The sequence below is a fragment of the Schistocerca serialis genome, chromosome 3 (assembly GCF_023864345.2).
Source record: "Schistocerca serialis cubense isolate TAMUIC-IGC-003099 chromosome 3, iqSchSeri2.2, whole genome shotgun sequence".
Classification (NCBI taxonomy): domain Eukaryota; kingdom Metazoa; phylum Arthropoda; class Insecta; order Orthoptera; family Acrididae; genus Schistocerca; species Schistocerca serialis.
In genome coordinates, this window is record NC_064640.1 from 555,838,085 (window position 1) to 555,858,704 (window position 20,620).

The following is a 20,620-nucleotide window of genomic DNA, read 5'->3' on the forward strand; positions in this document are numbered from 1 at the left end:
GTCACTGCTACCTACATTGTTACTCTAGCTGCCAATAGTGCTGTTAGTCTGTACATTGACAATCAACCATTCTGTCATTGTCTCAACAGTCACTCCTCTTCAGATATATGATTGTGACCATAGTGACAGGCGTACTTGACCTTATAATAGGAAACTGTTCTTTTACATTTCAAGTGCACCATCTAATGCGACTGTAACAATCCACTTTTGTAAATGACATTTCGCTGTCATGCAAATTAGATTGATTGCATTTAATTAAGATTTAAGTAAGAAGGAAATGCAAAAAAACTGATTGCTCATGTACGGAAAGGGTAGCATCAATTTTCAATATTCCAAATCTCTCCTTATTGGTTTCAGTAAGAGACTATCGTTCTTTTTACACAGCTTCACAAAACAGATTACATTTTCATGAAATCCTTTAAACTAATTCATCATTCTGAAAAGAAAAGGCAGATGGTGTATTAACTTTTGATGTTACAATAAGAATAATCACAATATTTCATCCCAGACTTAAATATTAACAATAAGTTTGGTGCAGACCCATTTTCACAGCCAGTACTCAAAATAATAGCACTCCTACCCCAGGAACCTTATTCGTATTGCTAAATTAGGAGAGAGTGTAGCAAATGTACATTAGGCTCAGTAATGTATATAACAGACCTCTCACTGTTACTGCACCTTTCAATGGCTTGGAAATATTGCAACCAACTTCTTGAACTTTCTTACCATGCATGGACAGCACGTGTGGCCGCACATGTACGTCGATTCATTGACCATACCACTCGAACCCCCCCCCCCCCCTCCCCCGGGTCCCAAGGTCGCCATGGCGCCTGTGGCTGTGGTGCTGAGATAGTTGGCTTTTCAAGCCGGCTACCTGGGACAGCACCCACACCAGCAAAAGGTTGGTGACAGAAAGAAATCGCGCGTAATCGGTCACGGCCATTTGCGCCATGCACTATATAAAGGGGTATGTTAGGCTGAAATTCCTGTTGATAGACCATTGTTGTACATGACTCCGTCTGAATTTGATTTATTGCCAAATGGTGGTAGAATTGTTCACTGTTCAACAAAAGTAATTGCCCGAAATCCTAGCATTGCTTTTCCTACCAATTCCAGTAAAACAGAACTTGCAACTTTAAATCAAAATGAAAATATATTACTAGTGTGGGTATTAATTTAAAAATACCTGGTGTTAACGTAAAGCCTACCGCATTTGGTAACTCAGCTCCTATGGAAACAACTAGTATAGACCATAAACGTGATTTTTCGCCTATTTGGAAATCATGGTATGGGTATAAAAATGATGAGTGCAACTTTTTAACTACAGTTCCTGCACATCAATTTGGGCAACCCATTAACTTAAAATACTATTATGCGTGTGTAACAAGTACAAAAGAAAAAGGTCTACACAACTGGGGTTGGAAATGTGTACAATCATGTGTTTCTGAGGTAGATGCAGATGCTCGTACTGACAGTATTATTCTTAATTACGAATACAAACCTACTTTAGGTTTTCTTAAAATCCCAAAACCAGCTAATATTGATATTTTCCCAATAACATCTACTGCTCAGGGTGTACCTCAACGGTACACAATCAATGATGATAAGCACTCCACTCCATTCGTAACATGTGATAATTTTTCTACAACACCGTTTGGACCAGCACAAATTCATGAACAATTAGTAGGAGCTATTTCTCCAGTAACAAACACTGATTCATCTGGATATAAAACTTAATAGAAAAAGCTGTTATTGCTACTGCTGGGTATATTAGACTTCATGATACCAATGTTCAGGCGAGTCTTCATGTAGGCACAAATCCTACATATGCTTTAAGTACGAGTAGTTTGAACAATGATGTTACACAGTATACAGATACTCAAATGTTATTTGAAGTGATAGCTGAATGTTCTGTATACTCTGATGGTTTAGAAACTCATTATCCTCGCGCAAATGTACCAAATGTTCCAGTTTCTGATATTACATTTATGTCTAATGTAGAAAGGAATGAGGAATCGTCAGTGTACAAGGGTCAATATGAAATAAAACAAGTGTAATATTTATTTTGTATAATGTAATATTTTATTTACCTTTGTAAACAAGTTATTGAAAATATATCTATTTCAAAATTACAATTGGTTTTCATTTAATATTCCACATTATACATTTGTAATAAACTGAAAAAAGCTAAGGGATAAGGCTTTTTTGTTGCATTTTGCAAACCTTCAAATCTACGCCACCTTACAGTTTTCACACGAATATCCTTAAAATCAGGGTGGCTGCAAACTACAGGTTGACTGTTTGAAATTAATAAAAGTGGTGTCCTCCTTAAAATTGCATCGCCTTTATACTTCACTCTAATGTTACAAGAAATTCCCTCGCACACTTTTTTAAAATCTTCTAAGGCTCCTTCTTCAATACTAATTTCATTGCCAACAATTAATCTTCTATTAACAGCATCTTGCATTGTGAATTGATTTGTTTCGTTATTACATCTACCTATATGACCAACATTAAGAGCAAAAGATACAAAGCAATCAAAGAACCAATTTTTACCACTATCTGGAGGACCCACAATACACAAAGTGTTTAACTTTTTTGACTGTACATAATTATCATTACTCCAGTAATACAATCCATTCTTATTGAACCATGAAACTAAATTTAACAAAAATTCTGTAACTTTATCATTGTCATCTTCACATTGGAATAATAGAATTTTGTTTAACCAGGTTAAAGAATCGCCCAAAGTTTAATAACATTCCCATGCATTGTTAGAGGTAGCATAAAATATACTATCCTGTGATCCAGAACATAAAAGTGATTCAATTCCCCTAAGATCTAAATCGTTAATGGTTTTCTTGTATAACTTTAATCCCATATCGAAAAATCTTTTAAATTTAGGATCAATAAAATTCATGAAGCAACCATGATCAATTGGAAGCACATTTGTAATGTTCTCAGGTGGTATACAATTGTACTGAATTAGTACGGAAAGAACCTGGCGCGCGATTGTTGTCGGGTTGCACCCTTTTCCTGTAATGATCTGTTTGCGTCTCGAATGAGACTGTTTACATGGTTCATTATTTGCATGCCTCTGTTCGCTGTCACCATCAGATCGACTACTTTCCCCTTCCAGTATTGTTTGGTATCCTGAGAGGCAACTTTCCCATCATACAATTTCAGCTGGATAAGGTAGTCTTTTAATGGCTCCTCTAATCCAAATTTGTCCGCGGCCATACCCCTTTTGCACATAGAGGTGTAACAGTACATTGAGCCAGTCGATATCTGACATTGCTGCAATTGCTCTTTTCCATCTGTGGAGCTTCTTAATTCTGGAAGAAATAAATGCATCATTTCGGAACCAACATCTGCATCTCCTCGAGGAATAGACACAGTTATGAATGATGTGGAAGTGGTCTCTGTCTTCTCTCCAGAAGAGAATTTCTCCAGGATATCTCTTTGAGAACTCAGTAAGTTTGCTATGCAAGATGTCAGCATCTCCCGGTCTTTCTGTGACGTCACTGTAGTACCACCTGGTAGAGACCTCACATAATTTAATAAGTCCTGTAAATCATGGGAACATGAGTAGGAAGTCAGTTCGTATTTTGTCAAACAGTCCATGGTTATATTCTAGCACGTTAACAAAGCTCCATCGTCTTCTCCCAGTGATGATAGGATACTCGTTACCAGGTATGTGAAGAGCTTCAGGGATGGTTTCTTCACTTCGGCTTCCAGCATCATCCACATCAAGGTTATCAATTCCACTATGTGTTCCGTTTTCAGAATTCTGCAAACCAATTATCAAACATTAACTCATCATCTCCATCAGAATCGGAAACTGCACCTAGACAACATCCACAACATACACTACGAAATAGTGGCGTGTTTGCACAAAATTAGCACCAATAATTATATTTAGTTACAATGGGTGGTGCAAATACACCTTCCACAACTTCCAAAGGATTAACAACTAATGATATGTTGTCGACACAAAACATTTTATAAATTAGATCTCTGGGTCGTACAGAAAGCATTTCATTTACACACCGCTCACAAATATTTATTCTCCATCTTGAATTCTTCAAGTATGAATTATTGATCCTAATACAATAATACTGCACACTTATTTTGAAAACACTGTTAAAGAAATTGAAAGGCTCCATATCACTCATTGCTAATACACAGAATTCATTCCAAGGTTTCCTTTCTGAATTACGAAACTTTCTTCCAAACATAGAAGCTTCTATTACAATTTCTCGCAACATAGGTACATTTTCTGAGTTGTGAAAAATATAATCTGGTGATAAACGATAAAGTGAAAGAATATAATGGATTTTTTCATTTCCAAAATGTAAAATAATATCCTCTTTCAACAGATCCGGGATATTTAAGCCAATTGAATGGAGGGCATTGTCCAGGTGTCCTATTATTACAAATCTGCTCAATTTGTACAAAGTAGAAACCATTTCGTAGTGTACTTATGAAAAATTCACTAAGTGCAGCTTCGGCGAGGTCAGAGGTAGGCGCAGTGTTCAGTATGTTGTCAGAAGATTGAAAGGACATATACAGTAATCAAGACAAATAAAGCCATTTATCGTCAGAAACATGAAAACATTTGACTTCTTAAGTTGGACAAACATAAGGCTCATTAGGACGAGGAGAGTTTAAATGAAACTGAGGCCCGGAAAGGAATTCCTATTTTGAGAAATGGTGTACCAGTACAGGACATCAAGAAAAGGCAGCTATCTACTCTAGACATTACAAGCCACAGCTGTGAAGAAAAGAAGAATGATCTGACTGAAATATTTCAGTATCTCATATAATGACCACAAAGTTTTACAATAGCAGAATGAACTTTTACTATCTTTTCACGAGCAATGAATATGGCAATTACGGCTTTTTATTGCATTTCCACTTTCAGTAAGTTTTCCGTACTACTACAATACAATGTTTGTAATTTCCTTTGGAAACTAGATACATACTATGCTTATTTTCAAATAAAACATATTCATAATTAAACTATGACCAGTAATTAAACAGTATACTTAAAACTTACTATCCTCAAGGTCACGATTTTGGCACTTGGAGCATTTCAAATTTCATGTCTTCTATTTTCAAATTAATAGTGTGGTTTACATCAGCCTCGTACTTCATAACTTTTTATACACGATTCACTCAATGTTTTCTGAATGCAGTCACAAAAGTGATGCGGATACGGAGGCATCCCCAGAGGTCTGAATCAGTTCCTTCCCCACCAGACAAAAACCTGCATGTGGCTAATGCGCATGCTGATGCCATAGCTACTGCTAGATATGACCAACTTCATCAAATATGCAAGAGAAAAATAGCACTACACTAATTCCACTGTAGAGGCTTTCTGATAGGCAGTTATGTTTTATTTATTACTACCAACTAGTATTTATTACTAAATGGATTTGGGACCCACATTACATTGCGTATTTTTATAGCTTATTCAGAAGCATCCAAACTTAACCTCCATTCCCAATTTTCCCCCTGTTACCAAGTATCAATGGAAGAGTTTACACAGTACTGGAATTCAGTCATTGTATCCACATTATTGGAGTATTTAAATGACATATGGAGCTCAGAGATTACAACTGTTGAAATAAATGCATTACAATGCTTCAGATCATTACAAAAAGCACAACACAGACAATTTGCCACTAACAACCACCAACAGTAATGACCCTTCAAACAGTGGAATCCAAATGTGTAGCTTACAGTGTGTGATGATGCAATCAAGACAAACAATCAGTGTCTGTATATATGGAAGAACTTACTTTTTTCCGGTTTTTTGTTTCCCTATAGTGAAATAAAAAAGGTGCAGCAATAATGATCATGGTAAAGTTCTTAACAGATTCCATTCTATTATTCTACCAATGAAAACAAACTCCTTCCACATTTAATCGTCTTCATGGTCTGCTATTCAATTTGTTATACTACATTCATGATTTTTATCTGCAGTAGGCTTAGGGTTACTTTCTGACTCCTGAGGGACAATATACAATAATTTCATTCACCGCTTCCCCTTGCACAATTTCCTGACCCCCCCCCCCCCCCTCCTCCCCTGTAAACTTGCACATTGCAGAATTCTATGATGTTGTCCATTCAAGGCATTGTAGGTATATTTACACATGATTTATTTACCTTGATGGCATTTCCTCCTTTTCCTCCTTTAGGTAAGGTGAACAGGTCCATAGTAGGCTATGTTTTTCATGCTGGAAATAAATTCACATCAATATTAACTACTTTCTAACATTGAGTGCATCAATAAGTATAACAAACTGCAGTGCAATAAAGGAGTAGAAAGTATCAAAGAGACTACATCTATTCCTTACACAAATACAGGCCATATGAAAAAACAGTGATTTACAAACTTCAAGGACACCTCAGTTCTACAACTTTTTGTAATCAAATTCCTCTTCTTAAAAAGTGCTCCAATGAACCTAAATTTTTCACATAATGCTCAAATCAGCATCTCTTCATTAATGGATTCTTACAATGAAAATGATGTGATGCATGGGCTGTAGCAATTTCCCTGAAAGTTAAAACCTGTCACAGTCATCTCCCATCATGAGGTTTGCACTTTACCATTTTCCACTCTTCTCTGAGGTCAAGAATAAGTCCGGTGATTTTGCCGAGCACAGAAAAAAAGTTATGGCCTAAATAGCCTTTATTATGACAGCAAGTTACTTTATTTTCTTTCTGCTATGTACCGGTAATTCCAAACCTGAGACGTTATGTGGTACTTCGTAACCACATATTTTGCAACGAAAATCTTTCATGCCAATGACTTATATTTGAACACAATTACAGTATTTTCTGACACGTGAAGGTATTTCATCACTTCAAACTTCTGTTTAATTAATTTTTCTTGTTAGAATGTCACTGTTACTTTACAGTGCAACAATATTGTAGTGCAGAGTTGAAACTACTGTGGAAGGTTACATGCTTGTCAAATGACACTCAATTTGGTCTGTATTCTCATATCCTCTTTAAATTCCACTTTGTTTGGCTCATATAGACACAATATAAGAATGCTGACAACAACAGCAGTATTTATTACCAACTCAGGTAGCCTCACACCTGAAACATGCAAAGAAGGTGCACACTAGTGCAATACAACAGCCACAAGCATAACAAAACTGCTTTTGAAATAACCATTACACAAATAATATGCTGATCTGCCTTTTGGGAAAAGCCTTGCACGATTAACAAGTGATATGCCAAAAGGTTCCTCACGTCCTTTCATGCATGGCAAGTGTGCAACATGGCATTACACAGTAAGTGGGAATCGAGATGGAATCAGACTTGAGAACCATGTTACAGTAACCAAAGGCAAGTGGCAGCATAGTTACAGCAGTCAATATGAGTGGAAATGTACACACTGTAGTATCTGGTGACAGGCTGAATTATCACAATTTGAATAATCAGTTATGATACACTGAGGCTGAAATACTGTAGCAATGTTTCCCAATCACCCCATCTCACTGACAAAATCTTGCACTTAATTTATAAGAACTGCACATCATTGCCACTATGTGTCACATCAATAATTATTTTCATCATTGTCTGCCAATGCATACTGTATTACTGAACACAATTACAGCAACTTCAGCTCCTCATGACCAACAACATGGCTGTCACATCTTCAATACATCAAACTCTGTGCAAAAACACTCATTCTTCTGACAAGTGGTTGTCAAATGTATATAGCAGATGCTACTATATGTTCTGCTCACATTCTTAAAGCCTTATCTCAAATACATATTAACTGTCTCAGCCTCTAACCACATGAAATCCACTTAATAAATCACAACACTGACTGACTGTGATACACAACACATTAAATTTGTGTCCATCATAGAGCAGGAGGCAGCACCTATGCATCAAGCTAACATTTACTCATATTGTGTACTGAAACATACGAGTCATCCACATTTCATTCACAATGTTTTCTTGCCTGTGGTAAAAGCGAAATTTTTTCACACACTTCCACGACACTAAAAAATGTGTTTCCTGTTACAACCAGTCAATATCCTGTCACATGAAGAGCAAACCAAATCACATCACATTAGGTGGTTTCGTTGACATTTTAATACAGATGGTTTCACAGTTTGTTGGAACATGATGAGGTTGATATATTTTGTTTTTAATGGACTACATTCCCAACCTCTTCCCCCCTCACAAACAATTATATTCTGTAAATGCTCAAGATATTTCATGGAGATATTTATTGTGAGACTGACTAGGCAAATGCACCATGTGATGTTCATGCTGTTTCACTGGCACTGTTCCTCAATAGGTGAGTCCCACAACACTGTTTCTACTGAACTTGCTCCTGTAAAAGTGGCGATAACTGAAATTCACTTCACAGCAGTAACTGTTATGCCAGTGTACCAAGGCATGTCATTTCTCTGCATAGCACTCACTTCAGGAGCATTACGAGTGAAAGTAAAGCAAGTGTTTCTTACAAAACCTGTTGAAAACATTGAAGCTGACTATTTCGATGAACTCACCATCACAATGTTGAAATTTTCCATTTAATCACAGTGCAATCTGCCTTTTGTAACTCTTCTCTGACAGATCTTAAATGAATGTTCCATAGCTCAGGTGGTTAGGGTATTTAAAATGATTTAAAGTTACAGCTTTATGTAGTCCACAAAATAAAAACACACTTAACACAGCTCACAAAACTAAAAACACCTGGTGGCAGAGGACGAAGGAAGCCGAGTATATCAGTTTTATTAGTACTGATCAGTTTGCGGTCATGTGTGAAGATTATACAGTTCCACCTCTTATTTCTCACTTCGGTATTTATTGCTGCGCAACACAGAGTTCCAGCAAACACTGTGCTATCTCTGCATACTGTCACTACTACGACATTCAATAGCCACTAGGAGTAGTTACATGTCTAACAACCTCTCACTGGCACATGTGACTACATGTGACTATCAGCTAATAACTATCTATCTATGGTCTATCTACTCAGTTCCATAGTTTACTGTAGGTATGTCCTCAAAATGTCCCAAGAGTTTGAAGCAGAAAGGAATAGCAAAACAGGAATGTGACCACATGGAATATTCATGCACACTATCCCCAAATTTGGTGGTTCATTCAGACCATTACTCAAACCGTGAAAATATCATTACTTTGACATAGTTTCTAATAGAGCAATTTCTTTCTCATGCACATACCTCGTATTAGTCTATATGAAATAAACACACAGCATAGGGAAGTATTTCCCCTCCAAGAGAAAGACGAACAAAACAGTTAAACAAGTCACATGCTGAGGGATACAAATAAAGATTACACTTGTTAGCCTCAACTGAATTCAGATCAAGCCCACTCTGTCCACTATGTATGTACAGCCAGCAACAATGATGCCACTAGACACAATGGAATTTCGAAATGCTCGCCATATATTCGTGCTTGTCTGTTCAAAGGAAATCAAACGCAAGATCTCAACTTACTACTACACTTCACACGCATGTAATATCAAATTCAATCAGTCATTAGAAAGCCTGGCTGCAAAGCATGCACTTGGTATAAAACAAAGGCACTAGGTTTCAAGTCATTTCTACTCAATTTTCCCGAGCAAGTAATTAAAAAAAACTATAGTTTCATTTTCAAGCAATATTTCCTAAAGAGGAATGGATAAGTGTGTAAACTGAACTAAGTATTAAACATTCAGTACCCTCGTAAACAGAAAAATTAGCAAAGCACATACTAAACTCAACAGTCTTATCTCCAGAATCAGCATCCAAGTGTGTAACATAGCAGTTCCCCAGATCAGTCCACTTTCATTAAGTAAAAGTGTGCACACCTTTGAGTCCACATTTCTGATTTGATATTCATGAAAGAAAATTCAGGCTGGCAATGGCTTGGGACTCCATAGCCAGCATCTATGAAAGCATCCTCTAACATCTGAGCAGATGACACTCTCCATGCCATTCAATACCCAATCCAAACTCCACAAGAAATGAAAAGTTAATAAATATAATCACTGAGGCAATAAGGACACTCTAAGATCACTGAGGGATGTGCACCAAAAAATAAAACAACACAGTTTTTCCGTCATCCATAGCTAACTTGTGAAACTTCCGAAATAGAATGAAATTATGTCCACAAATAATGACCTGCAGCTCAATCTGCAGTGGGTGAAACTGAAAAGTTGTGCCCTTTCAATATATTTGCATCCAGCTAACATTAACTCAAATTATATTGTGCACTAAAAATTTTCGATCGTCCCACATTTCATTCACAATGTTTCTTGCTTGTGGTAAACATACACTTTTTGTGACACACTTCCATAACACTACAAAAATATGTTTCATATTACAATCATTCAAGGTATTGTTATATGAAGAGCAAAACAACTCAGTTACCTTGAGAGTTTTTCTTTGACATTTTTACGCAGATGGTTCTGCAGCACATCACAACATGATGAGGATGACACATTTTGTTGTTTTATTAAAACACACACATACACACACACACACACACACACACACACACACACACACACACACACACACAGCCTCTGTCATCCGACACGCACCACTGATTGTTCTGCCCACTGTTTTAAACACATTATTTATATGTATATCATCCACTTATTGCATGTTATGAGTGGTAGTAAAGTCACTATCTCTTATACAACCTTCTCAAAACATTGAAGCTCTCAATTTCAGTGAACTTACCATCACAATGTTGGAAGTCTCCGTTTAATCACTATTCACTCTGAATTCTGTTACTCTATTCTGAAAGATCATAAATTAAATTTCCATCTCATGAGATTAGTGTATTTAAAATGAATTAAAGTTACTGCTTTATATCCACAAAATTAACACACGCTTAAACTCACAACTTGGAATATATACTGTGCGCTGTTTCTGCATCCTGTAACCACCTACAAAATTCAGCCACCACTAGCAAGGAGCTTCAAGTCTAATAACCTCACTGGCATACGTGACTTTCAGCTACTAGCAGACAGTCTGCAGTGTATCTACCCAGTTCCATCATGCACTGCATATATGTGAAGAAAATTGTAGTTAACATCACAAATATCTCCTCAAATCAGGTTTAAGAACAGATAAAATTAAATGCCCCTGTGTGTACTACACGGAAAATAGTGACACACATTTTGAACTAAATGGACATACACTGAGGATGTCATAATCAAAATCACAGGTAGAACCACAGTTTACTCATCTCAGTACTAAATCCTATTTATGTAACAACAGACACACGTGAATGAGTATGCACATCTACCTAATTCCTTCTTCAAAATGCACCTCTTAAAAATCTTGGCACTGCACTATTTACCACTTCCATCAACTCAAGGCAACTGGTTTTTCGAAGGTTGCACTCATATTGGTAACAGCACTCCTCTCCACTATACCATATACTAAAAATATGTTTTTTGTCTATTTAGTGGTATGTTACACATATGAAACACACAAAACACACCACATTAACTACTGAACAATTTTTCTGTACATTATGCAACATAACTTCACTTTTCACCAGTTTTAACACTGCCGACTCACAGGCTTCTCGACATATTTCAACAAGGTGGGGATATCGTTCACCACATCATATCACTAACTGCACTGTCCACTACATTACTGAGCACAGAACTGCAAGCTCTCTGAGATACCCTAAGTGAAAATAAATGAACCTGTTACTGCATAAACTTACACGACAGCATGTCTTTCAAGACCTAATCACCAATGGCATAAGAAAGCCTATTTGTTAATCATACAATTACATTAATCTGACATTTCTTACATTCCACTCGATGACAAGAAAAAATGCACTCGGTCCTCGATCCCTCCTTGTTAAAGTAAAAGCATAAGGTTCGCATCACAACCCCAGGCCTGACAGAGAGGCTCAAGTACTCACTAAAGCACATTATTAATTGCTCTCACAACACAAAAAACACTGCTGGAGTTTAGACAACATTCTTGAGATGAAAAAAATCCCACTTCTTTCAATTGGCTGCGAGTTAACCTGCACTGCAGCAGTTACCACTCCTCACACACCCTATTGATACTCATTTTGAATGATCCTCTCCTGTATCAGATCTAAAATTTCAAGCAAAACTCCATTCTCTCTATTATCATTATGAATACCACATCCTTCACAACCCAATTCAAGTTTGCCAGAGCAAGAGCTTTCATACTGGATCACGGTGATATACCTAGAGGAAACACACACACCTGAATGGATTCTTGACCATCAGAGGAAGTAAGAAGAGCTACTTTCTACACCTAATAGTTCAGTTGGTTGATTACCTGCTTGGAGTATAACTCTCATTACATCACACGAAAGTGTAATCTTTCAACCTAACCGGGGCCTACGGCTATGCTGTAGATCAGTATGCCATCAAATCTAACATTTTCTATATGTATTTGTTGGTTTTGTTAACTTACAACCAAACTGTCACTTTTTCACCTAATCTAGACTTCAGGTTACATAACTTATCAGCCTGTAACCAGAACACACATTTCTAAAATCAAGATATACTGTCAGTGTTCTATTATCTTTCTGTTTGGTCATTTATGAAGTCACAACAACAACACATTATGGGGCAAAGTTGACATTCAGTATCACTAAGTTCAGCTGGCCCGAGTTTTGTGCATCATTTTAGCAAAGATTATAGGAAGGAAATGCTATGAACTACTTATAACACCAGCACACTATCCACACTTCAACTATGTAAGTGTCACATTGTGTGAAATTCTGTATGTACAGTACCACATCTTATGTTCTTGCAATTACTGTTCACCTTTGACGGCTTAAAATATGGCACATCAGTAATGAAAATGCTACTTTTTCTTCCATATTCGCAACTGTAGCACCTGTTTCACACATAAAACACTTCACTGTCACACAATTTGTAGCTAACAGCACAACACATTACACATTCTCTGAAGAAGACTCTATATTGTACTATGTATTGTTACACACGCACATCCTAAATATTCAGACACTATTACATTGTGAAATTATCACACCACACTGTGTCAATGTTTCTCCTTTTCACAATGTTCTATGCTGAACGACTAGATTCACTGACGCATCAAATACCACGTCCGAAACTCACAACCGAACTGTCTTCTTTCAACCTAATATTGATTTTGGGGAATGCTACATATCAGTTGACTGCCACCATCTATATCCCCAAAACTGATGTAAACAAAAAATATTGTTAGTGTTCTGTTCTCTCTCTGTTTGCACATACTTGTCACATGCCACACCACCATTAAGTCATAATACCAAAGAGATGTCCACTATGGGCACGTTCAGGTGGTCTGAAAAATTGAACTCTGAATGCAATGAATGAAAATAGTTTTACAATAAAACAAATTTCTGTCTGTGTTTCTCATCATTTCACAGAATACAATGTATTATTTATTTATTTATTACAGTGATGACTGTTCCATGAATTATTTTACAGTGGAACCTACTGCACCCTCTTGTCTTTATATCAAGTGAACCAACCACAACCCACTTAACACTTCTAACTACCGCATCAAATTCACAGGGACTTTTTTTCTTGGTGTTCACCGCCTTGAATTCCTGCTCATACCATTAATTTGAACAGTGAATCATCGAACTCAATTTCTGTGTGAATTTGCAGCTTCTGAAGCAGCTCTCTCTCTCTCTCTCTCTCTCTCTCTCTCTCTCTCTCTCTCTCTCTCTCTCTCTGTGTGTGTGCGTGTGTGTGTGTGTGTGTGTGTGTGTGTGTGTGTACTTGACACTTGAAAATTTTATCTTTGTCCCTCAAGTTCTATCTGTGACTGACACCTTACGCAAACTGTAAAGTGAGCACACTGATCTCTAGATTTGATTCACACAATTTTGGTATCTCAAAGAATAAATGGGTACACTTTTGGATTCTTATGGCAGTAAATGATTTGTACTGATAATGGCTGGAATGTCCTAAGTCAACATACGAGAAGCGGACATATGATCTTGAAAGTATTGCATCACATACATGTACATCCAATTTGCGGAAATGGTGAAAGCATGTAATTTTAAGCTTTTTTTTCCAGTAATAGAAGAGCAAGCAATCACACACAACTGAAGTAGCCACCTGTAACATGTATTCACTGATTGTTCTGTTCATTATGCTGGAGCAAATTTACAATTAATTTTACAGAACAGTCAGTGGAAGTACGATTTATTTCCTCTTATTTGTACAACCACTATCACTAGCTTCTGGGGCTAATACAGACACCTGTGTGGAGTAAGTATCACACACTTGCACAAGTACAATGGCGCAGCATCAGTGAAAATATTGCAACATGGTATCTCACAATTTTTAATGCCTAAATAAGTACCAGAATAAAATTGGCTGAAATGCCAACGGTCAATGACTTGCCACTAACAAAGTATGGTGTACGGGAAGGAATAAGATTTTTTATCTTCCCAAAAGACAGATAATGAAAATGTGTAGGATCAACAGGAGTAAACAAATATACACCAACTAATCTTCAGTATAAAAAACGCTCACAAAAAGGGCCCCCAAGGGATATACATCATACCACCACAGCTCTTCGTCCTAAATCACAAAAATATGATTATCAAAAAATATAGTAGACTGCTCATAATTCTTATATGACACAGAAACATACCAACTTTGCTTAAAAAAAAACACGTGGTAAGGGTTAAATAACTTTTAGAACAGCTTGCCTACTACTTCACTGATTACACTCCAACATTATAATTTAATAAAAGTCGGGAAACAATTTAAGGGCATACATAAACAAAATTCTTGTTTACTAGTGAATAGCACCAGTATAAATCTGTTCTAACAATGTTCAATTGTAAATAGATGTGAAAAATGTATGGTGTAAAATTAAAAGTGTAATTTGCTGCATACAAAAGGTATGTTAAAAACAAAATTACACCAGCAGTTAATGAATCAAAAAGTAACATGCACCAAATATACATACCTAGCACATGCCTCATATGTATACCACACGTTAGTGTGCAATGGGGAACTGTTGCAGAACTTCCTTGAACTCTGGAATTTCAAATAATATTTTTCCAGTCATCTGTCATCCTTGTTCATTAGAAACCATTTACTGTAGTGCAACAACTACAGCTAAGACACTCCCCTACTGCATCTTCACTTTACAACATCCCCTGCCTAAAGAAAAAGTTTAATTAGTTTATATTTTATTGTCTAACAGACTATTACAGTATTGGAGCAAATATCATAAGCTGCTAGAGGGAAGAAGAAGAAGAAGAAGAATAAAGGGGGGAGAGGAAGAAAATACAGAAATATTAATAAAATATTTAAAAAACTGTCACTTATTATATGCAAAGCTCACACAGTTGACTAAGCAGCAACTTTTCACTGATCTTATGGAAAGATAATATTATGCAGCCTATTAAAATTTTTAAAATAGACAGTTTTGTATCCATCTCTTGTCCAATAACTGACCTTAGAAATTGTGTGGAATTTCCATTGTTGCTTGTTGATCAGTTTGGGATCACTATAAAGAATTTAGGAAATCCTGACTGAAGTACTACAATGTCACTGTAATTTATTAATGCACAGCTTTCTCCTGTTATCCCTCCTGCAAAACAGAAATTAAAAACTTACATTTCTTTAAAGGCACAAAGATGAGCCTACAAAACAACTGGTAGTTTCATTAACTAGCAAAATTTGCCCCCCTCTCAAGGCTATTAGTTACAAGTGTGTGTGGGGGGGAGGAGGAGGAGGGGGGGGGGGGGGAGTTCCACTCCAGTTCTACAGAAACTTCATTCAATTTGACAAATACAATAAATCAACAACTTCTCTTCACTCTGGAGATGGGATGATACGGAGGATTACCTAATTATGGTGCAGTACAGGACAGGCACTGAGATAGCACTTGCAACACATGGCATTATTTGATATTGTCAACCAAATAATAGAAATATGGCACTACACTGATTCCACTGTAGAGGCTTTCTGATAGGCAGTTATGTTTTATTTATTACTACCAACTAGCACTTCACTTCAGGGGATGTATATATGGAAAAACTTACTTTTTTCTGGTTTTGTGTTTCCCTATAGTGAAATAAAAAAGGTGCAGCAATAATGATCATGGTCAAGTTCTTAACCGATTCCATTCTATTATTCTACCAATGAAAACAAACTCCTTCCACATTTAATCATCTTCATAGTCTGCTATTCAATTTGTTATACTACATTCATGATTTTTATCTGCAGTAGGCTTAGGGTTACTTTCTGACTCCTGAGGGACAATATACAATAATTTCATTCACCGCTTCCCCTTGCACAATTTCCTGACCCCCCCCCCCCCCCTTCTCCCCTGTAAACTTGCACATTGAAGAATTCTATGATGTTGTCCATTCAAGGCATTGTAGGTATATTTACACATGATTTATTTACCTTGATGGCATTTCCTCCTTTTCCTCCTTTAGGTAAGGTGAACAGGTCCATAGTAGGCTATGTTTTTCATGCTGGAAATAAATTCACATCAATATTAACTACTTTCTAACATTGAGTGCATCAATAAGTATAACAAACTGCAGTGCAATAAAGGAGTAGAAAATATCAAAGAGACTACATCTATTCCTTACACAAATACAGGCCATATGAAAAAACAGTGATTTACAAACTTCAAGGAAACCTCAGTTCTACAACTTTTTGTAATCAAATTCCTCTTCTTAAAAAGTGCTCCAATGAACCTAAATTTTTCACATAATGCTCAAATCAGCATCTCTTCATTAATGGATTCTTACAATGAAAATGATGTGATGCATGGGCTGTAGCAATTTTCCTGAAAGTTAAAACCTGTCACAGTCATCTCCCATCATGAGGTTTGCACTTTACCATTTTCCACTCTTCTCTGAGGTCAAGAATAAGTCCGGTGATTTTGCCGAGCACAGAAAAAAAGTTATGGCCTAAATAGCCTTTATTATGACAGCAAGTTACTTTATTTTCTTTCTGCTATGTACCGGTAATTCCAAACCTGAGACGTTATGTGATTCTTCGTAACCACATATTTTGCAACGAAAATCTTTCATGCCAAGGACTTATATTTGAACACAATTACAGTATTTTCTGACATGTGAAGCTATTTCATCACTTCAAACTTCTGTTTAATTAATTTTTCTTGTTAGAATGTCACTGTTACTTTACAGTGTAACAATATTTTAGTGCAGAGTTGAAACTACTGTGGAAGGTTACATGCTTTTCAAATGACACTCAATTTGGTCTGTATTCTCATATCCTCTTTAAATTCCACCTTGTTTGGCTCATATAGACATAATATATTAATGTTGACAACAACAGCAATATTTATTACAGGAGCACCAACAACTCGATGCCGATATTCAATAAAATTCAGTGCTGTTAGGTAACCTCAAAGTTGCACATTGTCAGCTCCAGGTAGCCTCACACCTGAAACATGCAAAGAAGGTGCACACTAATGCAATACAACAGCCACAAGCATAACAAAACTGCTTTTGAAATAACCATTACACAAATAATATGCTGATCTGCCTTTTTGGGAAAAGCCTTGCACGATTAACAAGTGATATGCCAAAAAGTTCCTCACGTCCTTTCATGCATGGCAAGTGTGCAACATGGCATTACACAGTAAGTGGGAATCGAGATGGAATCAGACTTGAGAACCATGTTACAGTAACCAAAGGCAAGTGGCAGCATAGTTACAGCAGTCAATATGAGTGGAAATGTACACACTGTAGTATCTGGTGACAGGCTGAATTATCACAATTTGAATAATCAGTTATGATACACTGAGGCTGAAATGCTGTAGCAATGTTTCCCAATCACCCCATCTCACTGACAAAATCTTGCACTTAATTTATAAGAACTGCACATCATTGCCACTATGTGTCACATCAATAATTATTTTCATCATTGTCTGCCAATGCATACTGTATTACTGAACACAATTACAGCAACTTCAGCTCCTCATGACCAACAACATGGCTGTCACATCTTCAATACATCAAACTCTGTGCAAAAACACTCATTCTTCTGACAAGTGGTTGTCAAATGTATATAGCAGATGCTACTATATGTTCTGCTCACATTCTTAAAGCCTTATCTCAAATACATATTAACTGTCTCAGCCTCTAACCACATGAAATCCACTTAATAAATCACAACACTGACTGACTGTGATACACAACACATTAAATTTGTGTCCATCATAGAGTAGGAGGCAGTACCTTTACATCAAGCTAACATTAACTCATATTGTGTACTGAAACATACAAGTCATCCACATTTCATTCACAATGTTTTCTTGCCTGTGGTAAAAGCGAAATTTTTTCACACACTTCCACGACACTAAAAAATGTGTTTCCTGTTACAACCAATCAATATCCTGTCACATGAAGAGCAAACCAAATCACATCACATCACATCACATCACATCTAGTGTTTTCTTTGATATTTTAAAACTGACGCTTTCACAGTGTGTCACAATATGATAAGAATGATGTATGATCTAAGGTTTTCCCGGCGTACAGAAATCTTGAATATTTCTCGGGTATTCAGACAGGTAGCATCATTCAAAAGGCGTGATATTTCAGAAAGCCGACTTCTTGCCATCTTCAGGCGTTCTTGATGAAACACCAAGAACTCCTTTAGATGGCAAGAAGTCGGATTGCTGAAATGTTGTGCTTTTTGGATTACGCTACCTGGCTGAATACCCGAGAAATTTTCAAGAATGATGTACTTCATTTTTCATGGAACACACTCCCAGCCTGCATCCCCACAAAAACAATAATATTCTGTAAATGCTCAAGATATTTCATGTAGACATTCACTGTGCAATTCAAATGTGTCATGTGATGTTCACACTGTTTCACTGCCAATGTTCGTCAATAGGCGGGTCCCACTACACTGTCTCTATTAAACTTGTTCTAGGAAAAGTGTTGGTAACCTTGATTTTGACCCAGTCATGTGCTGTTTGTATTTGTGCTATTTATTTCCCAAAACACAAGAAATCTGAGATGAATCACTAACTGTTCTGTCTGCTGCACCACAACACATTACACCTGTGTGTATTGTTCGCTTTTGGCATACTATGAGTGGAAGTAAAGAAACTGCCTTTTACCCCAACCTGCTCAAAACAATGAAGTTAACAATTCCAATGAACTCACCATTACACTGTTGGAAGTCCCCATTTAAATACTGATCACTCTAGCTTCTATTACTGTACTCTGACAGATAATAAATGAAAGTTCTGTAGCTCATATGGTTAAGGTATTTAAAATTAAATATGGTTTCAGCTTCATAATGTCCATAAAATTAACAGACACTTAACACAATACACGAAATGAAAATGACCTCTTGCCACAACTAAGGCTTGCCAAGTATTGTCACTTTTATTACACTCACTGTAAACTTATCATGTGTGAAGATCCTGAGGTTTCACATCTAATTACTCACATTGGTATCCACTAATGCACAACACTTATACTTTCAATACACACAGTGATGGATCTACACACTGTAACTATCTACAACATTCATAAGTCTCTAGAAGGAGCTTCAATTTTAATAACCTCAATGGCTCACGTGACATTAAGATACTAGCAGGCTGTCTATCATCTATCTGTATAGTTCCACCACACACTGGATGTCCTCTAAATCCTTAAGAGTTTGAAGCAGTAAGGAATAGCAAAACAGAAATGTGGTCCTATAGAACTTTCACACACATTCTCCCGAAATTTTGTAGTTCATTACCCCATTACCCAAATAATAAAAGTACATTTACTCTGACACAGTACCAACCGGGGCACTTCCTTTCTTACGAGGTTACTTACTTCTAATCTATAGGAAATAAATGAATGACACAGTCAAATATTTCAACTTCAAAAGAAACATTCCTGAACCAGTTAATCAAGTCACATGCTGAGGAATGCAAGTTAAGATTACACTTGCCAACCACGACCGAATTCGGATCAAGTATGCTTTCTCCAAGTTGTCTCTGCAACCAGCGACCATAAGGTCTGCCACAGACAGTGGAATTTCGAAGTACTCACCATACAATCGTGTTTGTAACTTCAAAAGGAATCACATGCAAGAAACCTCAACTTAAATCTTCACACGCAAGTCTCATCTGATTGAGATCAAACACCCTCCTCCCGCACTACCTGTGCAGTCTCTGACCATGAGGTAACGCGAGACAATTTAATTTCGAAGCACTCACCATATATTCCAGTCTGTCCCTTCAAAAGGAATCACACGCAAGAAACCTCATATTAAATCTCCACACGAAAGTGTCATCTGATTCAGATCAAACACGCACCTCCAACACTACCTCTGCAGACACCGACGATGAGGTCACGTGAGACAGGGAATTCCGAAGTACTCATCATATATCGTGATTGTCTTTTCAAAAGAAATCATATGCAAGACACCTCAACATAAATCACCTCACGCAAGTCTCATCTGATTCAGATCAAACACCCCCCTATCACACTATCTGAGCAGTCTCTGACCATGAGGTAACACGAGACAATTTAATTTCGAAGTAGTAACCAAATATTCCCGTCTGTCCCTTCAAAAGAAATCACATGCAAGACT

General features: G+C 36.9%; 1 protein-coding gene across 6 annotated transcripts in view; it reads right to left on the minus strand.

The window, feature by feature from the left end:
• Positions 1-2,059: 2,059 nt before the first annotated feature.
• Positions 2,060-20,620, minus strand: part of LOC126470451 (uncharacterized) — a 45,980-nt gene continuing 27,419 nt past the window's right edge. For 2 of the 6 annotated variants that reach the window (XM_050098299.1, XM_050098298.1), the window contains exons 4-5: positions 6,172-6,242; positions 2,060-3,790 (exon numbers count right to left, since the gene is read on the minus strand). In XM_050098299.1, coding sequence (XP_049954256.1) covers positions 3,634-3,790; positions 6,172-6,242 — 228 coding nt within the window. In that variant the 3' untranslated portion in view covers positions 2,060-3,633. Of the gene's footprint in view, positions 3,791-6,171; positions 6,243-14,990; positions 15,188-15,484; positions 15,621-16,441; positions 19,442-20,620 lie in introns of those variants that run through there. The other 4 variants (XR_007586208.1, XM_050098296.1, XM_050098300.1 and 1 more) reach the window with 4 other exon arrangements.